Source organism: Danio rerio, chromosome 12 (genome assembly GCF_049306965.1).
Source record: "Danio rerio strain Tuebingen ecotype United States chromosome 12, GRCz12tu, whole genome shotgun sequence".
Taxonomy (NCBI): Eukaryota; Metazoa; Chordata; class Actinopteri; order Cypriniformes; family Danionidae; genus Danio; species Danio rerio.
In genome coordinates, this window is record NC_133187.1 from 5,316,135 (window position 1) to 5,340,230 (window position 24,096).

At 45.3% G+C, this 24,096-nt stretch overlaps 2 protein-coding genes across 2 annotated transcripts in view; one reads left to right on the top strand and one right to left on the bottom strand.

The window, feature by feature from the left end:
• The window catches only part of fra10ac1 (FRA10A associated CGG repeat 1), an 855,621-nt gene that overhangs the window by 441,413 nt on the left and 390,112 nt on the right, over positions 1-24,096 (bottom strand). The gene's annotated exons all lie outside the window — the stretch shown is intronic.
• Positions 2,236-6,359, top strand: LOC141376828 (uncharacterized). Its single transcript, XM_073918589.1, has 5 exons — positions 2,236-3,335; positions 3,924-4,292; positions 5,394-5,540; positions 5,835-5,981; positions 6,087-6,359. Exons 1-5 carry the CDS (start codon positions 2,313-2,315, stop codon positions 6,357-6,359), a joined length of 1,959 nt encoding a protein of 652 aa, XP_073774690.1. The 5' UTR covers positions 2,236-2,312.

Below are 24,096 nucleotides of genomic sequence, written 5' to 3' on the forward strand. Positions count from 1 at the left end.
AAGTGCTGTCTACTGTAGTAGTTTCTACTGAAGTGGAGTATGGGGCAGTAGTTGCAGCAGAAATAGTGCCTGACATACTAGTCTCTGCAGATGTTGCTCCAAAGGTTGTTATGGGAGAAATAGTGCCTGATGAAGTTGATTCTGCTAAAGTGCTGCCATCTGTTGTAGTTTCTACAAAAGTGGTGTCAGGGGCAGTTGTTGCAGCAGAAGTAGTTCCTGACGTACTAGACTCTGCTGAAGTTGCTCCAAAGGTTGTTATAGGAGAACTAGTGCCAGATGAAGTAGATTCTGCTAAAGTGCTGCCAACTGTAGTAGTTTCTACTGAAGAGGAGCATGAAGCAGATGCTGCAGCAGAGGTAATGCCTGACATACTAGTCTCTGCAGAAGTGGTTCCAAAGGTAGTTTTGGCAGAAATAGTGCCTGATGAAGTCGATTCTGCTAACGTGATGCCAACAGTAGTAGCTTCTACAGAAGTGGAGTATGGGGCAGTTGTTGCAGCAGAAGTAGTGCCTGACGTACTAGTCTCTGCAGAAGGGGTTCCAAAGGCAGTTTTGGTAGAAATAGTGCCTGATGAAGTCAATTCTGCTAGAGTGCTGCCTACTGTAGTAGTTTCTCCTGAAGTGGAGTATGGGGCAGTAGTTGCAGCAGTAGTAGTGCCTGACATACTAGTCTCTCCAGAAGTGGTTGCAAAGGTAGTTTTGGTAGAAATAGTGCCTGATGAAGTCGATTTTGCTAAAGTGCTGCCAACTGTAGTAGCTTCTACAGAAGTGGTGTAAGGGGCAGTTGTTGCAGCAGAGGAACTGCTTGATTTACTAGACTCTGTAGAAGTTGCTCCAAAGGTAGTTTTGGCAGAAACAGTGCCTGATGAAGTGGATTCTGCTAGAGTGCTGCTTACTCTAGTAGTTTCTACTGAAGAGGAGTATGGAGCAGTTGTTGCAGCAAAGGTAGTGCCTGAGGTACTAGACTCTGCAGAAGTTGCTCCAAAGGTTGTTATGGGAGAACTAGTTCCTGATAAAGTTGATTCTGCTAAAGTGCTGCCAACTGTAGTAGCTTCTTCAGAAGTGGAGTATGGGGCAGTAGTTGCAGAGGTAGTAGTGCCAGACATACTAGTCTCTGCAGAAGTGGTTCCAAAGGTAGTTTTGGCAGAAATGGTGCCAAATGAAGTTGATGTTGCTAAAGTGCTGCCAACTGTAGTAGCTTCTACAGAAGTGGTGTAAGGGGCAGTTGTTGCAGCAGAGGTACTGCTTGGTGTATTAGACTCTGTAGAAGTTGCTCCAAAGGTTGCTATGGGAGAACTAGTTCCTGATAAAGTTGATTCTGCTAAAGTGCTGCCAACTGTAGTAGCTTCTTTAGAAGTGGTGTATTGTTCAGTTGTTGCAGCAGAGGTAGTGATTGACGTACTAGATTCTGCAAAAGTGGTTTCAAGGGTAGTTTTGGCAGAAAAAGTGCCTGATGAAGTGGATTCTGCTAGAGTGCTGCCTACTGTAGTAGTTTCTACTGAAGAGGAGTATGGAGCAGTTGTTGCAGCAAAGGTAGTGCCTGAGATAGACTCTGCAGAAGTTGCTCCAAAGGTTGTTATGGGAGAACTAGTTCCTGATAAAGTTGATTCTGCTAAAGTGCTGCCAACTGTAGTAGCTTCTTTAGAAGTGGTGTAAGGTTCAGTTGTTGCAGCAGAGGTAGTGACTGCTGTACTAGAATCTGCAAAAGTTTTTTCAAAGGTAGTTTTGGAAGAAATAGTGCCTGATAAAGTTGATTCTGCGAGAGTGCTGCCTACTGTAGTCGTTTCTACTGAAGTAGAGTATAGGGCAGTTGTTGTAGCAGAGGTAGTGCCTGACGTACTAGTCTCTGCAGAAGTTGTTCCAAAGGTAGTTTTGGCAGAAATAGTGCCTGATGAAGTTGATTCTGCTAGAGTGCTGCCTACTGTAGTCGTTTCTACTGAAGTAGAGTATAGGGCAGTTGTTGCAGCAGAGGTAGTGCCTGATGTACTAGACTCTGCAGAAGTTGCTTCAAAGGTTGTTATGGGAGAATCACTGCCAGCTAAAGTCAATTCTGCTAGAGTGCTTCCTACTGTAGTAGTTTCTACTGAATTGGAGTATGGGGCAGTTGTTGCAGCAGTAAAAGTGCCTGAGAAACTGGTCTCTGCAGAAGTTGCTCCAAAGGTTGTTATGGGAGAACTAGTTCCTGATAAAGTTGATTCTGCTAAAGTGCTGCCAACTGTAGTAGCTTCTACAAAAGTGGAGTAAAAGGCAGTTGTTGCAGCAGAGGTAGTGCCTGACATACTAGATTCTGCTGAAGTTGCTCCAAAGGTTGTTATGGGAGAAATAGTGCCAGACGAAGTAGATTCTGTTAAAGTCCTGCCCACTATAGTAGTTTCTACTGAAGAGGAGTATGGTGCAGTTGTTGCAGCAGAGGTAGTGCCTGACGTACTAGTCTCTGCAGAAGTTGTTCCAAAGGTAGTTTTGGCAGAAATTGTGCCTGATGAAATTGATTCTGCTAGAGTGCTGCCTACTGTAGTCGTTTCTACTGAAGTAGAGTATAGGGCAGTTGTTGCAGCAGAGGTAGTTCCTGACGTACTAGACTCTGCAGAAGTTGCTCCAAAGGTTGTTATGGGAGAACTAGTTCCTGATAAAGTTGATTCTGCTAAAGTGCTTCCAACTGTAGTAGCTTCTTTAGAAGTGGTGTATGGTGCAGTTGTTGCAGCAGAGGCAGTGCCTGATGTACTAGACTCTGCAGAAGTTGTTCCAAAGGTAGTTTTGGCAGAAATTGTGCCTGATGAAATTGATTCTGCTAGAGTGCTGCCTACTGTAGTCGTTTCTACTGAAGTAGAGTATAGGGCAGTTGTTGCAGCAGAGGTAGTTCCTGACGTACTAGACTCTGCAGAAGTTGCTCCAAAGGTTGTTATGGGAGAACTAGTTCCTGATAAAGTTGATTCTGCTAAAGTGCTTCCAACTGTAGTAGCTTCTTTAGAAGTGGTGTATGGTGCAGTTGTTGCAGCAGAGGCAGTGCCTGACGTACTAGACTCTGCAGAAGTTGCTCCAAAGGTTGTTATGGGAGAATCACTGCCAGCTAAAGTCAATTCTGCTAACGTGCTGCCAACTGTAGTAGCTTCTACAGAGGTGGAATATGGGGCAGTTGTTGCAGCAGAGGTAGTGCCTGAGGTACTATACTCTGCAGAAGTTGCTCCAAAGGTTGTTATGGGAGAAACAGTGCCTGATAAAGTCGATTCTGCGAGAGTGCTGCCTACTGTAGTAGTTTCTACTGAAGTAGAGTATAGGGCAGTTGTTGCAGCAGAGGCAGTGCCTGACGTACTAGACTCTGCAGAAGTTGCTCCAAAGGTTGTTATGGGAGAATCACTGCCAGCTAAAGTCAATTCTGCTAACGTGCTGCCAACTGTAGTAGCTTCTACAGAGGTGGAATATGGGGCAGTTGTTGCAGCAGAGATAGTGCCTGACGTACTAGTCTCTGCAGAAGTTGTTCCAAAGGTAGTTTTTGCAGAAATAGTGCTGGATGAAGTTGATTCTGCTAGAGTGCTGCCTACTGTAGTCGTTTCTACTGAAGTAGAGTACAGGGCAGTTGTTGCAGCAGAGGTAGTGCCTGACGTACTAGACTCTGCAGAAGTTGCTCCAAAGGTTGTTATGGGAGAACTACTTCCTGATAAAGTTGATTCTGCTAAAGTGCTGCCAACTGTAGTAGCTTCTTTAGAAGTGCTGTATGGTGCAGTTGTTGCAGCAGAGGTAGTGACTGCTGTACTAGATTCTGCAAAAGTGGTTTCAAAGGTAATTTTGGCAGAAATAGTGCCTGATGAAGTCGATTCTGCTAGAGTGCTGCCAACTGTAGTAGCTTCTACTGAAGTGGTGTAAGTGGCAGTTGTTGCAGCAGAGGTACTGCTTGAAGTACTAGACTCTGTAGAAGTTGCTCCAAAGGTTGCTATGGGAGAACTAGTGAATGATAAAGTTGATTCTGCTAAAGTGCTGCCAACTGTAGTAGCTTCTTTAGAAGTGGAGTATGGGGCAGTAGTTGCAGAGGTAGTAGTGCCAGACATACTAGTCTCAGCAGAAGTGGTTTCAGAGGTAGTTTTGGTAGAAATAGTGCCTGATGAAGTTGATTCTGCTAAAGTCCTGCCCACTGTAGTAGTTTCTACTGAAGAGGAGTATGGAGCAGTTGTTGCAGCAGAGGTAGTGCCTGAGGTACTATACTCTGCAGAAGTTGCTCCAAAGGTTGTTATGGGAGAAACAGTGCCTGATAAAGTTGATTCTGCGAGAGTGCTGCCTACTGTAGTGGTTTCTACTGAAGTAGAGTATAGGGCAGTTGTTGCAGCAGAGGCAGTGCCTGACGTACTAGACTCTGCAGAAGTTGCTCCAAAGGTTGCTATGGGAGAACTAGTGAATGATAAAGTTGATTCTGCTAAAGTGCTGCCAACTGTAGTAGCTTCTTTAGAAGTGGTGTATTGTGCAGTTGTTGCAGCAGAGGCAGAGCCTGACGTACTAGACTCTGCAGAAGTTGCTCCAGAGGTTGTTATGGGAGAATCACTGCCAGCTAAAGTCAATTCTGCTAACGTGCTGCCAACTGTAGTAGCTTCTACAGAGGTGGAATATGGGGCAGTTGTTGCAGCAGAGGTAGTGCCTGAGGTACTATACTCTGCAGAAGTTGCTCCAAAGGTTGTTATGGGAGAAACAGTGCCTGATAAAGTTGATTCTGCGAGAGTGCTGCCTACTGTAGTAGTTTCTACTGAAGTAGAGTATAGGGCAGTTGTTGCAGCAGAGCTAGTGCCTGACGTACTAGACTCTGCAGAAGTTGCTCCAAAGGTTGCTATGGGAGAACTAGTGAATGATAAAGTTGATTCTGCTAAAGTGCTGCCAACTGTAGTAGCTTCTTTAGAAGTGGTGTATTGTGCAGTTGTTGCAGCAGAGGCAGTGCCTGACGTACTAGACTCTGCAGAAGTTGCTCCAAAGGTTGTTATGGTAGAATCACTGCCAGCTAAAGTCAATTCTGCTAACGTGCTGCCAACTGTAGTAGCTTCTACAGAGGTGGAATATGGGGCAGTTGTTGCAGCAGAGGTAGTGCCTGAGGTACTATACTCTGCAGAAGTTGCTCCAAAGGTTGTTATGGGAGAAACAGTGCCTGATAAAGTCGATTCTGCGAGAGTGCTGCCTACTGTAGTAGTTTCTACTGAAGTGGAGTATAGGGCAGTTGTTGCAGCAGAGGCAGTGCCTGACGTACTAGACTCTGCAGAAGTTGCTCCAAAGGTTGTTATGGGAGAATCACTGCCAGCTAAAGTCAATTCTGCTAACGTGCTTCCTACTGTAGTAGTTTCTACTGAAGTGGAGTATGGGGCAGTTGTTGCAGCAGAGGTAGTGCCTGAGGTACTAGACTCTGCAGAAGTTGCTCCAAAGGTTGTTATGGGAGAACTACTTCCTGATAAAGTTGATTCTGCTAAAGTGCTGCCAACTGTAGTAGCTTCTTTAGAAGTGCTGTATGGTGCAGTTGTTGCAGCAGAGGTAGTGACTGCTGTAATAGATTCTGCAAAAGTGGTTTCAAAGGTAATTTTGGCAGAAATAGTGCCTGATAAAGTTGATTCTGCTAAAGTCCTGCCCACTGTAGTAGTTTCTACTGAAGAGTAGTATGGAGCAGTTGTTGCAGCAGAGGTAGTGCCTGACGTACTAGACTCTGCAGAAGTTGCTCCAAAGGTTGTTATGGGAGAAACAGTGCCTGATAAAGTTGATTCTGCGAGAGTGCTGCCTACTGTAGTAGTTTCTACTGAAGTAGAGTACAGGGCAGTTGTTGCAGCAGAGGCAGTGCCTGATGTACTAGACTCTGCAGAAGTTGCTCCAAAGGTTGTTATGGGAGAACTACTTCCTGATAAAGTTGATTCTGCTAAAGTGCTGCCAACTGTAGTAGCTTCTTTAGAAGTGCTGTATGGTGCAGTTGTTGCAGCAGAGGTAGTGACTGCTGTACTAGATTCTGCAAAAGTGGTTTCAAAGGTAATTTTGGCAGAAATAGTGCCTGATGAAGTCGATTCTGCTAGAGTGCTGCCTACTGTAGTAGCTTCTACTGAAGTGGTGTAAGTGGCAGTTGTTGCAGCAGAGGTACTGCTTGAAGTACTAGACTCTGTAGAAGTTGCTCCAAAGGTTGCTATGGGAGAACTAGTGAATGATAAAGTTGATTCTGCTAAAGTGCTGCCAACTGTAGTAGCTTCTTTAGAAGTGGAGTATGGGGCAGTAGTTGCAGAGGTAGTAGTGCCAGACATACTAGTCTCAGCAGAAGTGGTTTCAGAGGTAGTTTTGGTAGAAATAGTGCCTGATGAAGTTGATTCTGCTAAAGTCCTGCCCACTGTAGTAGTTTCTACTGAAGAGGAGTAAGGAGCAGTTGTTGCAGCAGAGGTAGTGCCTGAGGTACTATACTCTGCAGAAGTTGCTCCAAAGGTTGTTATGGGAGAAACAGTGCCTGATAAAGTTGATTCTGCGAGAGTGCTGCCTACTGTAGTAGTTTCTACTGAAGTAGAGTATAGGGCAGTTGTTGCAGCAGAGGCAGTGCCTGACGTACTAGACTCTGCAGAAGTTGCTCCAAAGGTTGCTATGGGAGAACTAGTGAATGATAAAGTTGATTCTGCTAAAGTGCTGCCAACTGTAGTAGCTTCTTTAGAAGTGGTGTATTGTGCAGTTGTTGCAGCAGAGGCAGAGCCTGACGTACTAGACTCTGCAGAAGTTGCTCCAGAGGTTGTTATGGGAGAATCACTGCCAGCTAAAGTCAATTCTGCTAACGTGCTGCCAACTGTAGTAGCTTCTACAGAGGTGGAATATGGGGCAGTTGTTGCAGCAGAGGTAGTGCCTGAGGTACTATACTCTGCAGAAGTTGCTCCAAAGGTTGTTATGGGAGAAACAGTGCCTGATAAAGTCGATTCTGCGAGAGTGCTGCCTACTGTAGTAGTTTCTACTGAAGTGGAGTATAGGGCAGTTGTTGCAGCAGAGGCAGTGCCTGACGTACTAGACTCTGCAGAAGTTGCTCCAAAGGTTGTTATGGGAGAATCACTGCCAGCTAAAGTCAATTCTGCTAACGTGCTTCCTACTGTAGTAGTTTCTACTGAAGTGGAGTATGGGGCAGTTGTTGCAGCAAAGGTAGTGCCTGAGGTACTAGACTCTGCAGAAGTTGCTCCAAAGGTTGTTATGGGAGAACTACTTCCTGATAAAGTTGATTCTGCTAAAGTGCTGCCAACTGTAGTAGCTTCTTTAGAAGTGCTGTATGGTGCAGTTGTTGCAGCAGAGGTAGTGACTGCTGTAATAGATTCTGCAAAAGTGGTTTCAAAGGTAATTTTGGCAGAAATAGTGCCTGATAAAGTTGATTCTGCTAAAGTCCTGCCCACTGTAGTAGTTTCTACTGAAGAGGAGTATGGAGCAGTTGTTGCAGCAGAGGTAGTGCCTGACGTACTAGACTCTGCAGAAGTTGCTCCAAAGGTTGTTATGGGAGAAACAGTGCCTGATAAAGTTGATTCTGCAAGAGTGCTGCCTACTGTAGTAGTTTCTACTGAAGTAGAGTACAGGGCAGTTGTTGCAGCAGAGGCAGTGCCTGACGTACTAGACTCTGCAGAAGTTGCTCCAAAGGTTGCTATGGGAGAACTATTGAATGATAAAGTTGATTCTGCTAAAGTGCTGCCAACTGTAGTACTTTCTTTAGAAGTGGAGTATGGGGCAGTAGCTGCAGAGTTAGTAGTGCCAGACATACTAGTCTCAGCAGAAGTGGTTTCAGAGGTAGTTTTGGTAGAAATAGTGCCTGATGAAGTTGATTCTGCTAAAGTCCTGCCCACTGTAGTAGTTTCTACTGAAGAGGAGTATGGAGCAGTTGTTGCATCAGAGGTAGTGCCTGAGGTAATATTCTCTGCAGAAGTTGCTCCAAAGGTTGTTATGGGAGAAACAGTGCCTGATAAAGTTGATTCTGCGAGAGTGCTGCCTACTGTAGTAGTTTCTACTGAAGTAGAGTATAGGGCAGTTGTTGCAGCAGAGGCAGTGCCTGACGTACTAGACTCTGCAGAAGTTGCTCCAAAGGTTGCTATGGGAGAACTAGTGAATGATAAAGTTGATTCTGCTAAAGTGCTGCCAACTGTAGTAGCTTCTTTAGAAGTGGAGTATGGGGCAGAAGTTGCAGAGGTAGTAGTGCCAGACATACTAGTCTCAGCAGAAGTGGTTTCAGAGGTAGTTTTGGTAGAAATAGTGCCTGACGAAGTTGATTCTGCTAAAGTCCTGCCCACTGTAGTAGTTTCTACTGAAGAGGAGTATGGAGCAGTTGTTGCAGCAGAGGTAGTGCCTGAGGTACTATACTCTGCAGAAGTTGCTCCAAAGGTTGTTATGGGAGAAACAGTGCCTGATAAAGTTGATTCTGCGAGAGTGCTGCCTACTGTAGTAGCTTCTTTAGAAGTGGTGTATTGTGCAGTTGTTGCAGCAGAGGCAGTGCCTGACGTACTAGACTCTGCAGAAGTTGCTCCAAAGGTTGTTATGGGAGAATCACTGCCAGCTAAAGTCAATTCTGCTAACGTGCTGCCAACTGTAGTAGCTTCTACAGAGGTGGAATATGGGGCAGTTGTTGCAGCAGAGGTAGTGCCTGAGGTACTATACTCTGCAGAAGTTGCTCCAAAGGTTGTTATGGGAGAAACAGTGCCTGTTAAAGTCGATTCTGCGAGAGTGCTGCCTACTGTAGTAGTTTCTACTGAAGTAGAGTATAGGGCAGTTGTTGCAGCAGAGGCAGTGCCTGACGTACTAGACTCTGCAGAAGTTGCTCCAAAGGTTGTTATGGGAGAATCACTGCCAGCTAAAGTCAATTCTGCTAACGTGCTGCCAACTGTAGTAGCTTCTACAGAGGTGGAATATGGGGCAGTTGTTGCAGCAGAGATAGTGCCTGACGTACTAGTCTCTGCAGAAGTTGTTCCAAAGGTAGTTTTTGCAGAAATAGTGCTGGATGAAGTTGATTCTGCTAGAGTGCTGCCTACTGTAGTCGTTTCTACTGAAGTAGAGTATAGGGCAGTTGTTGCAGCAGAGGTAGTGCCTGACGTACTAGACTCTGCAGAAGTTGCTCCAAAGGTTGTTATGGGAGAACTACTTCCTGATAAAGTTGATTCTGCTAAAGTGCTGCCAACTGTAGTAGCTTCTTTAGAAGTGCTGTATGGTGCAGTTGTTGCAGCAGAGGTAGTGACTGCTGTACTAGATTCTGCAAAAGTGGTTTCAAAGGTAATTTTGGCAGAAATAGTGCCTGATGAAGTCGATTCTGCGAAAGTGCTGCCTACTGTAGTAGTCTCTACTGAAGCGGAGTATGGGGCAGTTGTTGCAGAAGAGGTAGTGCCTGAGGTACTAGACTCTGCAGAAGTTGCTCCAAAGGTTATTATGGGAGAACTAGTTCCTGATAAGGTTGATCCGGCTAAAGTGCTGCCAACTGTAGTATATTCTTTAGAAGTGGTGTCTGGTGCAGTTTGTGCAGCAGAGGTAGTGACTGACGTACTAGATTCTGCAAAAGTGGTTTCAAAGGTAGTTTTGGTAGAAATAGTGCCTGATGAAGTCGATTCTGCTAAAGTCCTGCCCACTGTAGTAGTTTCTACTGAAGAGGAGTATGGAGCAGTTGTTGCAGGAGAGGTAGTGCCTGACGTACTAGACTCTGCAGAAGTTGCTTCAAAGGTTGTTATGGGAGAATCACTGCCAGCTAAAGTCAATTCTGCTAGAGTGCTTCCTACTGTAGTAGTTTCTACTGAAGTGGAGTATGGGGCAGTTGTTGCAGCAGAGATAGTGCCTGAGGTACTAGACTCTGCAGAAGTTGCTTCAAAGGTTGTTATGGGAGAACTAGTTCCTGATAAAGTTGATTCTGCTAAAGTGCTTCCAACTGTAGTAGCTTCTTTAGAAGTGGTGTATGGTGCAGTTGTTGCAGCAGAGGTAGTGACTGCTGTACTAGATTCTGCAAAAGTGGTTTCAAAGGTAATTTTGGCAGAAATAGTGCCTGATGAAGTCGATTCTGCTAGCGTGCTGCCTACTGTAGTAGTTTCGACTGAAGTAGAGTATAGGGCAGTTGTTGCAGCAGAGGCAGTGCCTGACGTACTAGACTCTGCAGAAGTTACTCCAAAGGTTGTTATGGGAGAATCACTGCCAGCTAAAGTCAATTCTGCTAACGTGCTTCCTACTGTAGTAGTTTCTACTGAAGTGGAGTATGGGGCAGTTGTTGCAGCAGAGGTAGTGCCTGAGGTACTAGACTCTGCAGAAGTTGCTCCAAAGGTTGTTATGGGAGAACTAGTGAATGATAAAGTTGATTCTGCTAAAGTGCTGCCAACTGTAGTAGCTTCTTTAGAAGTGCTGTATGGTGCAGTTGTTGCAGCAGAGGTAGTGACTGCTGTACTGGATTCTGCAAAAGTGGTTTCAAAGGTAATTTTGGCAGAACTAGTGAATGATAAAGTTGATTCTGCTAAAGTCCTGCCCACTGTAGTAGTTTCTACTGAAGAGGGGTATGGAGCAGTTGTTGCAGCAGAGGTAGTGCCTGACGTACTATACTCTGCAGAAGTTGCTCCAAAGGTTGTTATGGGAGAAACAGTGCCTGATAAAGTTGATTCTGTGAGAGTGCTGCCTACTGTAGTAGTTTCTACTGAAGTAGAGTATAGGGCAGTTGTTGCAGCAGAGGCAATGCCTGACGTACTAGACTCTGTAGAAGTTGCTCCAAAGGTTGCTATGGGAGAACTAGTGAATGATAAAGTTGATTCTGCTAAAGTGCTGCCAACTGTAGTAGCTTCTTTAGAAGTGGAGTATGGGGCAGTAGTTGCAGAGGTAGTAGTGCCAGACATACTAGTCTCAGCAGAAGTGGTTTCAGAGGTAGTTTTGGTAGAAATAGTGCCTGATGAAGTTGATTCTGCTAAAGTCCTGCCCACTGTAGTAGTTTCTACTGAAGAGGAGTATGGAGCAGTTGTTGCAGCAGAGGTAGTGCCTGAGGTACTATACTCTGCAGAAGTTGCTCCAAAGGTTGTTATGGGAGAAACAGTGCCTGATAAAGTTGATTCTGCGAGAGTGCTGCCTACTGTAGTAGTTTCTACTGAAGTAGAGTATAGGGCAGTTGTTGCAGCAGAGGCAGTGCCTGACGTACTAGACTCTGCAGAAGTTGCTCCAAAGGTTGCTATGGGAGAACTAGTGAATGATAAAGTTGATTCTGCTAAAGTGCTGCCAACTGTAGTACTTTCTTTAGAAGTGGAGTATGGGGCAGTAGCTGCAGAGTTAGTAGTGCCAGACATACTAGTCTCAGCAGAAGTGGTTTCAGAGGTAGTTTTGGTAGAAATAGTGCCTGATGAAGTTGATTCTGCTAAAGTCCTGCCCACTGTAGTAGTTTCTACTGAAGAGGAGTATGGAGCAGTTGTTGCATCAGAGGTAGTGCCTGAGATAATATACTCAGCAGAAGTTGCTCCAAAGGTTGTTATGGGAGAAACAGTGCCTGATAAAGTTGATTCTGCGAGAGTGCTGCCTACTGTAGTAGTTTCTACTGAAGTAGAGTATAGGGCAGTTGTTGCAGCAGAGGCAGTGCCTGACGTACTAGACTCTGCAGAAGTTGCTCCAAAGGTTGCTATGGGAGAACTAGTGAATGATAAAGTTGATTCTGCTAAAGTGCTGCCAACTGTAGTAGCTTCTTTAGAAGTGGAGTATGGGGCAGTAGTTGCAGAGGTAGTAGTGCCAGACATACTAGTCTCAGCAGAAGTGGTTTCAGAGGTAGTTTTGGTAGAAATAGTGCCTGATGAAGTTGATTCTGCTAAAGTCCTGCCCACTGTAGTAAATTCTACTGAAGAGGAGTATGGAGCAGTTGTTGCAGCAGAGGTAGTGCCTGAGGTACTATACTCTGCAGAAGTTGCTCCAAAGGTTGCTATGGGAGAACTAGTGAATGATAAAGTTGATTCTGCTAAAGTGCTGCCAACTGTAGTAGCTTCTTTAGAAGTGGTGTATTGTGCAGTTGTTGCAGCAGAGGCAGTGCCTGACGTACTAGACTCTGCAGAAGTTGCTCCAAAGGTTGTTATGGGAGAATCACTGCCAGCTAAAGTCAATTCTGCTAACGTGCTGCCAACTGTAGTAGCTTCTACAGAGGTGGAATATGGGGCAGTTGTTGCAGCAGAGGTAGTGCCTGAGGTACTATACTCTGCAGAAGTTGCTCCAAAGGTTGTTATGGGAGAAACAGTGCCTGATAAAGTCGATTCTGCGAGAGTGCTGCCTACTGTAGTAGTTTCTACTGAAGTAGAGTATAGGGCAGTTGTTGCAGCAGAGGCAGTGCCTGACGTACTAGACTCTGCAGAAGTTGCTCCAAAGGTTGTTATGGGAGAATCACTGCCAGCTAAAGTCAATTCTGCTAACGTGCTGCCAACTGTAGTAGCTTCTACAGAGGTGGAATATGGGGCAGTTGTTGCAGCAGAGATAGTGCCTGACGTACTAGTCTCTGCAGAAGTTGTTCCAAAGGTAGTTTTGGCAGAAATAGTGCCTGATGAAGTTGATTCTGCTAGAGTGCTGCCTACTGTAGTCGTTTCTACTGAAGTAGAGTATAGGGCAGTTGTTGCAACAGAGGTAGTGCCTGACGTACTAGACTCTGCAGAAGTTGCTTCAAAGGTTGTTATGGGAGAATCACTGCCAGCTAAAGTCAATTCTGCTAAAGTGCTTCCTACTGTAGTAGTTTCTACTGAAGTGGAGTTTGGGGCAGTTGTTGCAGCAGAGATAGTGCCTGAGGTACTAGACTCTGCAGAAGTTGCTTCAAAGGTTGTTATGGGAGAACTCGTTCCTGATAAAGTTGATTCTGCTAAAGTGCTTCCAACTGTAGTAGCTTCTTTAGAAGTGGTGTATGGTGCAGTTGTTGCAGCAGAGGCAGTGCCTGACGTACTAGACTCTGCAGAAGTTGCTCCAAAGGTTGTTATGGGAGAATCACTGCCAGCTAAAGTCAATTCTGCTAACGTGCTGCCAACTGTAGTAGCTTCTACAGAGGTGGAATATGGGGCAGTTGTTGCAGCAGAGGTAGTGCCTGAGGTACTATACTCTGCAGAAGTTGCTCCAAAGGTTGTTATGGGAGAAACAGTGCCTGATAAAGTCGATTCTGCGAGAGTGCTGCCTACTGTAGTAGTTTCTACTGAAGTAGAGTATAGGGCAGTTGTTGCAGCAGAGGCAGTGCCTGACGTACTAGACTCTGCAGAAGTTGCTCCAAAGGTTGTTATGGGAGAATCACTGCCAGCTAAAGTCAATTCTGCTAACGTGCTTCCTACTGTAGTAGTTTCTACTGAAGTGGAGTATGTGGCAGTTGTTGCAGCAGAGGTAGTGCCTGAGGTACTAGACTCTGCAGAAGTTGCTCCAAAGGTTGTTATGGGAGAACTACTTCCTGATAAAGTTGATTCTGCTAAAGTGCTGCCAACTGTAGTAGCTTCTTTAGAAGTGCTGTATGGTGCAGTTGTTGCAGCAGAGGTAGTGACTGCTGTACTAGATTCTGCAAAAGTGGTTTCAAAGGTAATTTTGGCAGAAATAGTGCCTGATGAAGTCGATTCTGCTAGAGTGCTGCCTACTGTAGTAGTTTCTACTGAAGTAGAGTATAGGGCAGTTGTTGCAGCAGAGGCAGTGCCTGACGTACTAGACTCTGCAGAAGTTGCTCCAAAGGTTGTTATGGGAGAAACAGTGCCTGATAAAGTTGATTCTGCGAGAGTGCTGCCTACTGTAGTAGTTTCTACTGAAGTAGAGTATAGGGCAGTTGTTGCAGCAGAGGCAGTGCCTGACGTACTAGACTCTGCAGAAGTTGCTCCAAAGGTTGCTATGGGAGAACTAGTGAATGATAAAGTTGATTCTGCTAAAGTGCTGCCAACTGTGGTAGCTTCTTTAGAAGTGCTGTATGGTGCAGTTGTTGCAGCAGAGGTAGTGACTGCTGTACTAGATTCTGCAAAAGTGGTTTCAAAGGTAATTTTGGCAGAAATAGTGCCTGATGAAGTCGATTCTGCTAGCGTGCTGCCTACTGTAGTAGTTTCGACTGAAGTAGAGTATAGGGCAGTTGTTGCAGCAGAGGCAGTGCCTGACGTACTAGACTCTGCAGAAGTTACTCCAAAGGTTGTTATGGGAGAACTAGTGAATGATAAAGTTGATTCTGCTAAAGTGCTGCCAACTGTAGTAGCTTCTTTAGAAGTGCTGTATGGTGCAGTTGTTGCAGCAGAGGTAGTGACTGCTGTACTAGATTCTGCAAAAGTGGTTTCAAAGGTAATTTTGGCAGAACTAGTGAATGATAAAGTTGATTCTGCTAAAGTCCTGCCCACTGTAGTAGTTTCTACTGAAGAGGGGTATGGAGCAGTTGTTGCAGCAGAGGTAGTGCCTGAGGTACTATACTCTGCAGAAGTTGCTCCAAAGGTTGTTATGGGAGAAACAGTGCCTGATAAAGTTGATTCTGCGAGAGTGCTGCCTACTGTAGTAGTTTCTACTGAAGTAGAGTATAGGGCAGTTGTTGCAGCAGAGGCAATGCCTGACGTACTAGACTCTGTAGAAGTTGCTCCAAAGGTTGCTATGGGAGAACTAGTGAATGATAAAGTTGATTCTGCTAAAGTGCTGCCAACTGTAGTAGCTTCTTTAGAAGTGGAGTATGGGGCAGTAGTTGCAGAGGTAGTAGTGCCAGACATACTAGTCTCAGCAGAAGTGGTTTCAGAGGTAGTTTTGGTAGAAATAGTGCCTGATGAAGTTGATTCTGCTAAAGTCCTGCCCACTGTAGTAGTTTCTACTGAAGAGGAGTATGGAGCAGTTGTTGCAGCAGAGGTAGTGCCTGAGGTACTATACTCTGCAGAAGTTGCTCCAAAGGTTGTTATGGGAGAAACAGTGCCTGATAAAGTTGATTCTGCGAGAGTGCTGCCTACTGTAGTAGTTTCTACTGAAGTAGAGTATAGGGCAGTTGTTGCAGCAGAGGCAGTGCCTGACGTACTAGACTCTGCAGAAGTTGCTCCAAAGGTTGCTATGGGAGAACTAGTGAATGATAAAGTTGATTCTGCTAAAGTGCTGCCAACTGTAGTACTTTCTTTAGAAGTGGAGTATGGGGCAGTAGCTGCAGAGTTAGTAGTGCCAGACATACTAGTCTCAGCAGAAGTGGTTTCAGAGGTAGTTTTGGTAGAAATAGTGCCTGATGAAGTTGATTCTGCTAAAGTCCTGCCCACTGTAGTAGTTTCTACTGAAGAGGAGTATGGAGCAGTTGTTGCATCAGAGGTAGTGCCTGAGGTAATATACTCAGCAGAAGTTGCTCCAAATGTTGTTATGGGAGAAACAGTGCCTGATAAAGTTGATTCTGCGAGAGTGCTGCCTACTGTAGTAGTTTCTACTGAAGTAGAGTATAGGGCAGTTGTTGCAGCAGAGGCAGTGCCTGACGTACTAGACTCTGCAGAAGTTGCTCCAAAGGTTGCTATGGGAGAACTAGTGAATGATAAAGTTGATTCTGCTAAAGTGCTGCCAACTGTAGTAGCTTCTTTAGAAGTGGAGTATGGGGCAGTAGTTGCAGAGGTAGTAGTGCCAGACATACTAGTCTCAGCAGAAGTGGTTTCAGAGGTAGTTTTGGTAGAAATAGTGCCTGATGAAGTTGATTCTGCAAAAGTGCTGCCAACTGTAGTAGCTTCTTTAGAAGTGGTGTATTGTGCAGTTGTTGCAGCAGAGGCAGTGCCTGACGTACTAGACTCTGCAGAAGTTGCTCCAAAGGTTGTTATGGGAGAATCACTGCCAGCTAAAGTCAATTCTGCTAACGTGCTGCCAACTGTAGTAGCTTCTACAGAGGTGGAATATGGGGCAGTTGTTGCAGCAGAGGTAGTGCCTGAGGTACTATACTCTGCAGAAGTTGCTCCAAAGGTTGTTATGGGAGAAACAGTGCCTGATAAAGTCGATTCTGCGAGAGTGCTGCCTACTGTAGTAGTTTCTACTGAAGTAGAGTATAGGGCAGTTGTTGCAGCAGAGGCAGTGCCTGACGTACTAGACTCTGCAGAAGTTGCTCCAAAGGTTGTTATGGGAGAATCACTGCCAGCTAAAGTCAATTCTGCTAACGTGCTGCCAACTGTAGTAGCTTCTACAGAGGTGGAATATGGGGCAGTTGTTGCAGCAGAGATAGTGCCTGACGTACTAGTCTCTGCAGAAGTTGTTCCAAAGGTAGTTTTGGCAGAAATAGTGCCTGATGAAGTTGATTCTGCTAGAGTGCTGCCTACTGTAGTCGTTTCTACTGAAGTAGAGTATAGGGCAGTTGTTGCAGCAGAGGTAGTGCCTGACGTACTAGACTCTGCAGAAGTTGCTTCAAAGGTTGTTATGGGAGAATCACTGCCAGCTAAAGTCAATTCTGCTAAAGTGCTTCCTACTGTAGTAGTTTCTACTGAAGTGGAGTTTGGGGCAGTTGTTGCAGCAGAGGTAGTGCCTGAGGTACTAGACTCTGCAGAAGTTGCTCCAAAGGTTGTTATGGGAGAACTACTTCCTGATAAAGTTGATTCTGCTAAAGTGCTGCCAACTGTAGTAGCTTCTTTAGAAGTGCTGTATGGTGCAGTTGTTGCAGCAGAGGTAGTGACTGCTGTACTAGATTCTGCAAAAGTGGTTTCAAAGGTAATTTTGGCAGAAATAGTGCCTGATGAAGTCGATTCTGCTAGAGTGCTGCCTACTGTAGTAGTCTCTACTGAAGTGGAGTATGGGGCAGTTGTTGCAGCAGAGGTAGTGCCTGAGGTACTAGACTCTGCAGAAGTTGCTCCAAAGGTTATTATGGTAGAACTAGTTCCTGATAAGTTTGATCCTGCTAAAGTGCTGCCAACTGTAGTATATTCTTTAGAAGTGGTGTCTGGTGCAGTTTGTGCAGCAGAGGTAGTGACTGACGTACTAGATTCTGCAAAAGTGGTTTCAAAGGTAGTTTTGGTAGAAATAGTGCCTGATGAAGTTGATTCTGCTAAAGTCCTGCCCACTGTAGTAGTTTCTACTGAAGAGGAGTATGGAGCAGTTGTTGCAGGAGAGGTAGTGCCTGACGTACTAGACTCTGCAGAAGTTGCTTCAAAGGTTGTTATGGGAGAATCACTGCCAGCTAAAGTCAATTCTGCTAGAGTGCTTCCTACTGTAGTAGTTTCTACTGAAGTGGAGTATGGGGCAGTTGTTGCAGCAGAGATAGTGCCTGAGGTACTAGACTCTGCAGAAGTTGCTTCAAAGGTTGTTATGGGAGAACTCGTTCCTGATAAAGTTGATTCTGCTAAAGTGCTTCCAACTGTAGTAGCTTCTTTAGAAGTGGTGTATGGTGCAGTTGTTGCAGCAGAGGCAGTGCCTGACGTACTAGACTCTGCAGAAGTTGCTCCAAAGGTTGTTATGGGAGAATCACTGCCAGCTAAAGTCAATTCTGCTAACGTGCTGCCAACTGTAGTAGCTTCTACAGAGGTGGAATATGGGGCAGTTGTTGCAGCAGAGGTAGTGCCTGAGGTACTATACTCTGCAGAAGTTGCTCCAAAGGTTGTTATGGGAGAAACAGTGCCTGATAAAGTCGATTCTGCGAGAGTGCTGCCTACTGTAGTAGTTTCTACTGAAGTAGAGTATAGGGCAGTTGTTGCAGCAGAGGCAGTGCCTGACGTACTAGACTCTGCAGAAGTTGCTCCAAAGGTTGTTATGGGAGAATCACTGCCAGCTAAAGTCAATTCTGCTAACGTGCTTCCTACTGTAGTAGTTTCTACTGAAGTGGAGTATGTGGCAGTTGTTGCAGCAGAGGTAGTGCCTGAGGTACTAGACTCTGCAGAAGTTGCTCCAAAGGTTGTTATGGGAGAACTACTTCCTGATAAAGTTGATTCTGCTAAAGTGCTGCCAACTGTAGTAGCTTCTTTAAAAGTGCTGTATGGTGCAGTTGTTGCAGCAGAGGTAGTGACTGCTGTACTAGATTCTGCAAAAGTGGTTTCAAAGGTAATTTTGGCAGAAATAGTGCCTGATGAAGTCGATTCTGCTAGAGTGCTGCCTACTGTAGTAGTTTCTACTGAAGTAGAGTATAGGGCAGTTGTTGCAGCAGAGGCAGTGCCTGACGTACTAGACTCTGCAGAAGTTGCTCCAAAGGTTGTTATGGGAGAAACAGTGCCTGATAAAGTTGATTCTGCGAGAGTGCTGCCTACTGTAGTAGTTTCTACTGAAGTAGAGTATAGGGCAGTTGTTGCAGCAGAGGCAGTGCCTGACGTACTAGACTCTGCAGAAGTTGCTCCAAAGGTTGCTATGGGAGAACTAGTGAATGATAAAGTTGATTCTGCTAAAGTGCTGCCAACTGTAGTAGCTTCTTTAGAAGTGGAGTATGGGGCAGTAGTTGCAGAGGTAGTAGTGCCAGACATACTAGTCTCAGCAGAAGTGGTTTCAGAGGTAGTTTTGGTAGAAATAGTGCCTGATGAAGTTGATTCTGCTAAAGTCCTGCCCACTGTAGTAGTTTCTACTGAAGAGGAGTATGGAGCAGTTGTTGCAGCAGAGGTAGTGCCTGAGGTACTATACTCTGCAGAAGTTGCTCCAAAGGTTGTTATGGGAGAAACAGTGCCTGATAAAGTTGATTCTGCGAGAGTGCTGCCTACTGTAGTAGTTTCTACTGAAGTAGAGTATAGGGCAGTTGTTGCAGCAGAGGCAGTGCCTGACGTACTAGACTCTGCAGAAGTTGCTCCAAAGGTTGCTATGGGAGAACTAGTGAATGATAAAGTTGATTCTGCAAAAGTGCTGCCAACTGTAGTAGCTTCTTTAGAAGTGGTGTATTGTGCAGTTGTTGCAGCAGAGGCAGTGCCTAACGTACTAGACTCTGCAGAAGTTGCTCCAAAGGTTGTTATGGGAGAATCACTGCCAGCTAAAGTCAATTCTGCTAACGTGCTGCCAACTGTAGTAGCTTCTACAGAGGTGGAATATGGGGCAGTTGTTGCAGCAGAGGTAGTGCCTGAGGTACTATACTCTGCAGAAGTTGCTCCAAAGGTTGTTATGGGAGAAACAGTGCCTGATAAAGTCGATTCTGCGAGAGTGCTGCCTACTGTAGTAGTTTCTACTGAAGTAGAGTATAGGGCAGTTGTTGCAGCAGAGGCAGTGCCTGACGTACTAGACTCTGCAGAAGTTGCTCCAAAGGTTGTTATGGGAGAATCACTGCCAGCTAAAGTCAATTCTGCTAACGTGCTGCCAACTGTAGTAGCTTCTACAGAGGTGGAATATGGGGCAGTTGTTGCAGCAGAGATAGTGCCTGACGTACTAGTCTCTGCAGAAGTTGTTCCAAAGGTAGTTTTGGCAGAAATAGTGCCTGATGAAGTTGATTCTGCTAGAGTGCTGCCTACTGTAGTCGTTTCTACTGAAGTAGAGTATAGGGCAGTTGTTGCAGCAGAGGTAGTGCCTGACGTACTAGACTCTGCAGAAGTTGCTTCAAAGGTTGTTATGGGAGAATCACTGCCAGCTAAAGTCAATTCTGCTAAAGTGCTTCCTACTGTAGTAGTTTCTACTGAAGTGGAGTTTGGGGCAGTTGTTGCAGCAGAGGTAGTGCCTGAGGTACTAGACTCTGCAGAAGTTGCTCCAAAGGTTGTTATGGGAGAACTACTTCCTGATAAAGTTGATTCTGCTAAAGTGCTGCCAACTGTAGTAGCTTCTTTAGAAGTGCTGTATGGTGCAGTTGTTGCAGCAGAGGTAGTGACTGCTGTACTAGATTCTGCAAAAGTGGTTTCAAAGGTAATTTTGGCAGAAATAGTGCCTGACGAAGTCGATTCTGCTAGAGTGCTGCCTACTGTAGTAGTCTCTACTGAAGTGGAGTATGGGGCAGTTGTTGCAGCAGAGGTAGTGCCTGAGGTACTAGACTCTGCAGAAGTTGCTCCAAAGGTTATTATGGTAGAACTAGTTCCTGATAAGGTTGATCCTGCTAAAGTGCTGCCAACTGTAGTATATTCTTTAGAAGTGGTGTCTGGTGCAGTTTGTGCAGCAGAGGTAGTGACTGACGTACTAGATTCTGCAAAAGTGGTTTCAAAGGTAGTTTTGGTAGAAATAGTGCCTGATGAAGTTGATTCTGCTAAAGTCCTGCCCACTGTAGTAGTTTCTACTGAAGAGGAGTATGGAGCAGTTGTTGCAGGAGAGGTAGTGCCTGACGTACTAGACTCTGCAGAAGTTGCTTCAAAGGTTGTTATGGGAGAATCACTGCCAGCTAAAGTCAATTCTGCTAGAGTGCTTCCTACTGTAGTAGTTTCTACTGAAGTGGAGTATGGGGCAGTTGTTGCAGCAGAGATAGTGCCTGAGGTACTAGACTCTGCAGAAGTTGCTTCAAAGGTTGTTATGGGAGAACTCGTTCCTGATAAAGTTGATTCTGCTAAAGTGCTTCCAACTGTAGTAGCTTCTTTAGAAGTGGTGTATGGTGCAGTTGTTGCAGCAGAGGCAGTGCCTGACGTACTAGACTCTGCAGAAGTTGCTCCAAAGGTTGTTATGGGAGAATCACTGCCAGCTAAAGTCAATTCTGCTAACGTGCTGCCAACTGTAGTAGCTTCTACAGAGGTGGAATATGGGGCAGTTGTTGCAGCAGAGGTAGTGCCTGAGGTACTATACTCTGCAGAAGTTGCTCCAAAGGTTGTTATGGGAGAAACAGTGCCTGATAAAGTCGATTCTGCGAGAGTGCTGCCTACTGTAGTAGTTTCTACTGAAGTAGAGTATAGGGCAGTTGTTGCAGCAGAGGCAGTGCCTGACGTACTAGACTCTGCAGAAGTTGCTCCTAAGGTTGTTATGGGAGAATCACTGCCAGCTAAAGTCAATTCTGCTAACGTGCTTCCTACTGTAGTAGTTTCTACTGAAGTGGAGTATGTGGCAGTTGTTGCAGCAGAGGTAGTGCCTGAGGTACTAGACTCTACAGAAGTTGCTCCAAAGGTTGTTATGGGAGAACTACTTCCTGATAAAGTTGATTCTGCTAAAGTGCTGCCAACTGTAGTAGCTTCTTTAGAAGTGCTGTATGGTGCAGTTGTTGCAGCAGAGGTAGTGACTGCTGTACTAGATTCTGCAAAAGTGGTTTCAAAGGTAATTTTGGCAGAAATAGTGCCTGATGAAGTCGATTCTGCTAGAGTGCTGCCTACTGTAGTAGTTTCTACTGAAGTAGAGTATAGGGCAGTTGTTGCAGCAGAGGCAGTGCCTGACGTACTAGACTCTGCAGAAGTTGCTCCAAAGGTTGTTATGGGAGAAACAGTGCCTGATAAAGTTGATTCTGCGAGAGTGCTGCCTACTGTAGTAGTTTCTACTGAAGTAGAGTATAGGGCAGTTGTTGCAGCAGAGGCAGTGCCTGACGTACTAGACTCTGCAGAAGTTGCTCCAAAGGTTGCTATGGGAGAACTAGTGAATAATAAAGTTGATTCTGCTAAAGTGCTGCCAACTGTAGTAGCTTCTTTAGAAGTGGAGTATGGGGCAGTAGTTGCAGAGGTAGTAGTGCCAGACATACTAGTCTCAGCAGAAGTGGTTTCAGAGGTAGTTTTGGTAGAAATAGTGCCTGATGAAGTTGATTCTGCTAAAGTCCTGCCCACTGTAGTAGTTTCTACTGAAGAGGAGTATGGAGCAGTTGTTGCAGCAGAGGTAGTGCCTGAGGTACTATACTCTGCAGAAGTTGCTCCAAAGGTTGTTATGGGAGAAACAGTGCCTGATAAAGTTGATTCTGCGAGAGTGCTGCCTACTGTAGTAGTTTCTACTGAAGTAGAGTATAGGGCAGTTGTTGCAGCAGAGGCAGTGCCTGACGTACTAGACTCTGCAGAAGTTGCTCCAAAGGTTGCTATGGGAGAACTAGTGAATGATAAAGTTGATTCTGCAAAAGTGCTGCCAACTGTAGTAGCTTCTTTAGAAGTGGTGTATTGTGCAGTTGTTGCAGCAGAGGTAGTGCCTGACGTACTAGACTCTGCAGAAGTTGCTCCAAAGGTTGTTATGGGAGAATCACTGCCAGCTAAAGTCAATTCTGCTAACGTGCTGCCAACTGTAGTAGCTTCTACAGAGGTGGAATATGGGGCAGTTGTTGCAGCAGAGGTAGTGCCTGAGGTACTATACTCTGCAGAAGTTGCTCCAAAGGTTGTTATGGGAGAAACAGTGCCTGATAAAGTCGATTCTGCGAGAGTGCTGCCTACTGTAGTAGTTTCTACTGAAGTAGAGTATAGGGCAGTTGTTGCAGCAGAGGCAGTGCCTGACGTACTAGACTCTGCAGAAGTTGCTCCAAAGGTTGTTATGGGAGAATCACTGCCAGCTAAAGTCAATTCTGCTAACGTGCTGCCAACTGTAGTAGCTTCTACAGAGGTGGAATATGGGGCAGTTGTTGCAGCAAGGATAGTGCCTGACGTACTAGTCTCTGCAGAAGTTGTTCCAAAGGTAGTTTTGGCAGAAATAGTGCCTGATGAAGTTGATTCTGCTAGAGTGCTGCCTACTGTAGTCGTTTCTACTGAAGTAGAGTATAGGGCAGTTGTTGCAGCAGAGGTAGTGCCTGAGGTACTAGACTCTGCAGAAGTTGCTCCAAAGGTTGTTATGGGAGAACTACTTCCTGATAAAGTTGATTCTGCTAAAGTGCTGCCAACTGTAGTAGCTTCTTTAGAAGTGCTGTATGGTGCAGTTGTTGCAGCAGAGGTAGTGACTGCTGTACTAGATTCTGCAAAAGTGGTTTCAAAGGTAATTTTGGCAGAAATAGTGCCTGATGAAGTCGATTCTGCGAGAGTGCTGCCTACTGTAGTAGTCTCTACTGAAGTGGAGTATGGGGCAGTTGTTGCAGCAGAGGTAGTGCCTGAGGTACTAGACTCTGCAGAAGTTGCTCCAAAGGTTATTATGGTAGAACTAGTTCCTGATAAGGTTGATCCTGCTAAAGTGCTGCCAACTGTAGTATATTCTTTAGAAGTGGTGTCTGGTGCAGTTTGTGCAGCAGAGGTAGTGACTGACGTACTAGATTCTGCAAAAGTGGTTTCAAAGGTAGTTTTGGTAGAAATAGTGCCTGATGAAGTTGATTCTGCTAAAGTCCTGCCCACTGTAGTAGTTTCTACTGAAGAGGAGTATGGAGCAGTTGTTGCAGGAGAGGTAGTGCCTGACGTACTAGACTCTGCAGAAGTTGCTTCAAAGGTTGTTATGGGAGAATCACTGCCAGCTAAAGTCAATTCTGCTAGAGTGCTTCCTACTGTAGTAGTTTCTACTGAAGTGGAGTATGGGGCAGTTGTTGTAGCAGAGATAGTGCCTGAGGTACTAGACTCTGCAGAAGTTGCTTCAAAGGTTGTTATGGGAGAATCACTGCCAGCTAAAGTCAATTCTGCTAACGTGCTGCCAACTGTAGTAGCTTCTACAGAGGTGGGATATGGGGCAGTTGTTGCAGCAGAGGTAGTGCCTGAGGTACTATACTCTGCAGAAGTTGCTCCAAAGGTTGTTATGGGAGAATCACTGCCAGCTAAAGTCAATTCTGCTAACGTGCTTCCTACTGTAGTAGTTTCTACTGAAGTGGAGTATGGGGCAGTTGTTGCAGCAGAGGTAGTGCCTGAGGTACTAGACTCTGCAGAAGTTGCTCCAAAGGTTGTTATGGGAGAAATACTTCCTGATAAAGTTGATTCTGCTAAAGTGCTGCCAACTGTAGTAGCTTCTTTAGAAGTGCTGTATGGTGCAGTTGTTGCAGCAGAGGTAGTGACTGCTGTACTAGATTCTGCAAAAGTGGTTTCAAAGGTAATTTTGGCAGAAATAGTGCCTGATGAAGTCGATTCTGCAAGAGTGCTGCCTACTGTAGTAGTTTCTACTGAAGTAGAGTATAGGGCAGTTGTTGCAGCAGAGGCAGTGCCTGACGTACTAGACTCTGCAGAAGTTGCTCCAAAGGTTGTTATGGGAGAAACAGTGCCTAATAAAGTTGATTCTGCTAGAGTGCTGCCTACTGTAGTAGTTTCTACTGAAGTAGAGTATGGGGCAGTTGTTGCATCAGAGGTAGTGCCTGAGGTAATATACTCTGCAGAAGTTGCTCCAAAGGTTGTTATGGGAGAAACAGTGCCTGATAAAGTTGATTCTGCGAGAGTGCTGCCTACTGTAGTAGTTTTTACTGAAGTAAAGTATAGGGCAGTTGTTGCAGCAGAGGCAGTGCCTGACGTACTAGACTCTGCAGAAGTTGCTCCAAAGGTTGCTATGGGAGAACTAGTGAATGATAAAGTTG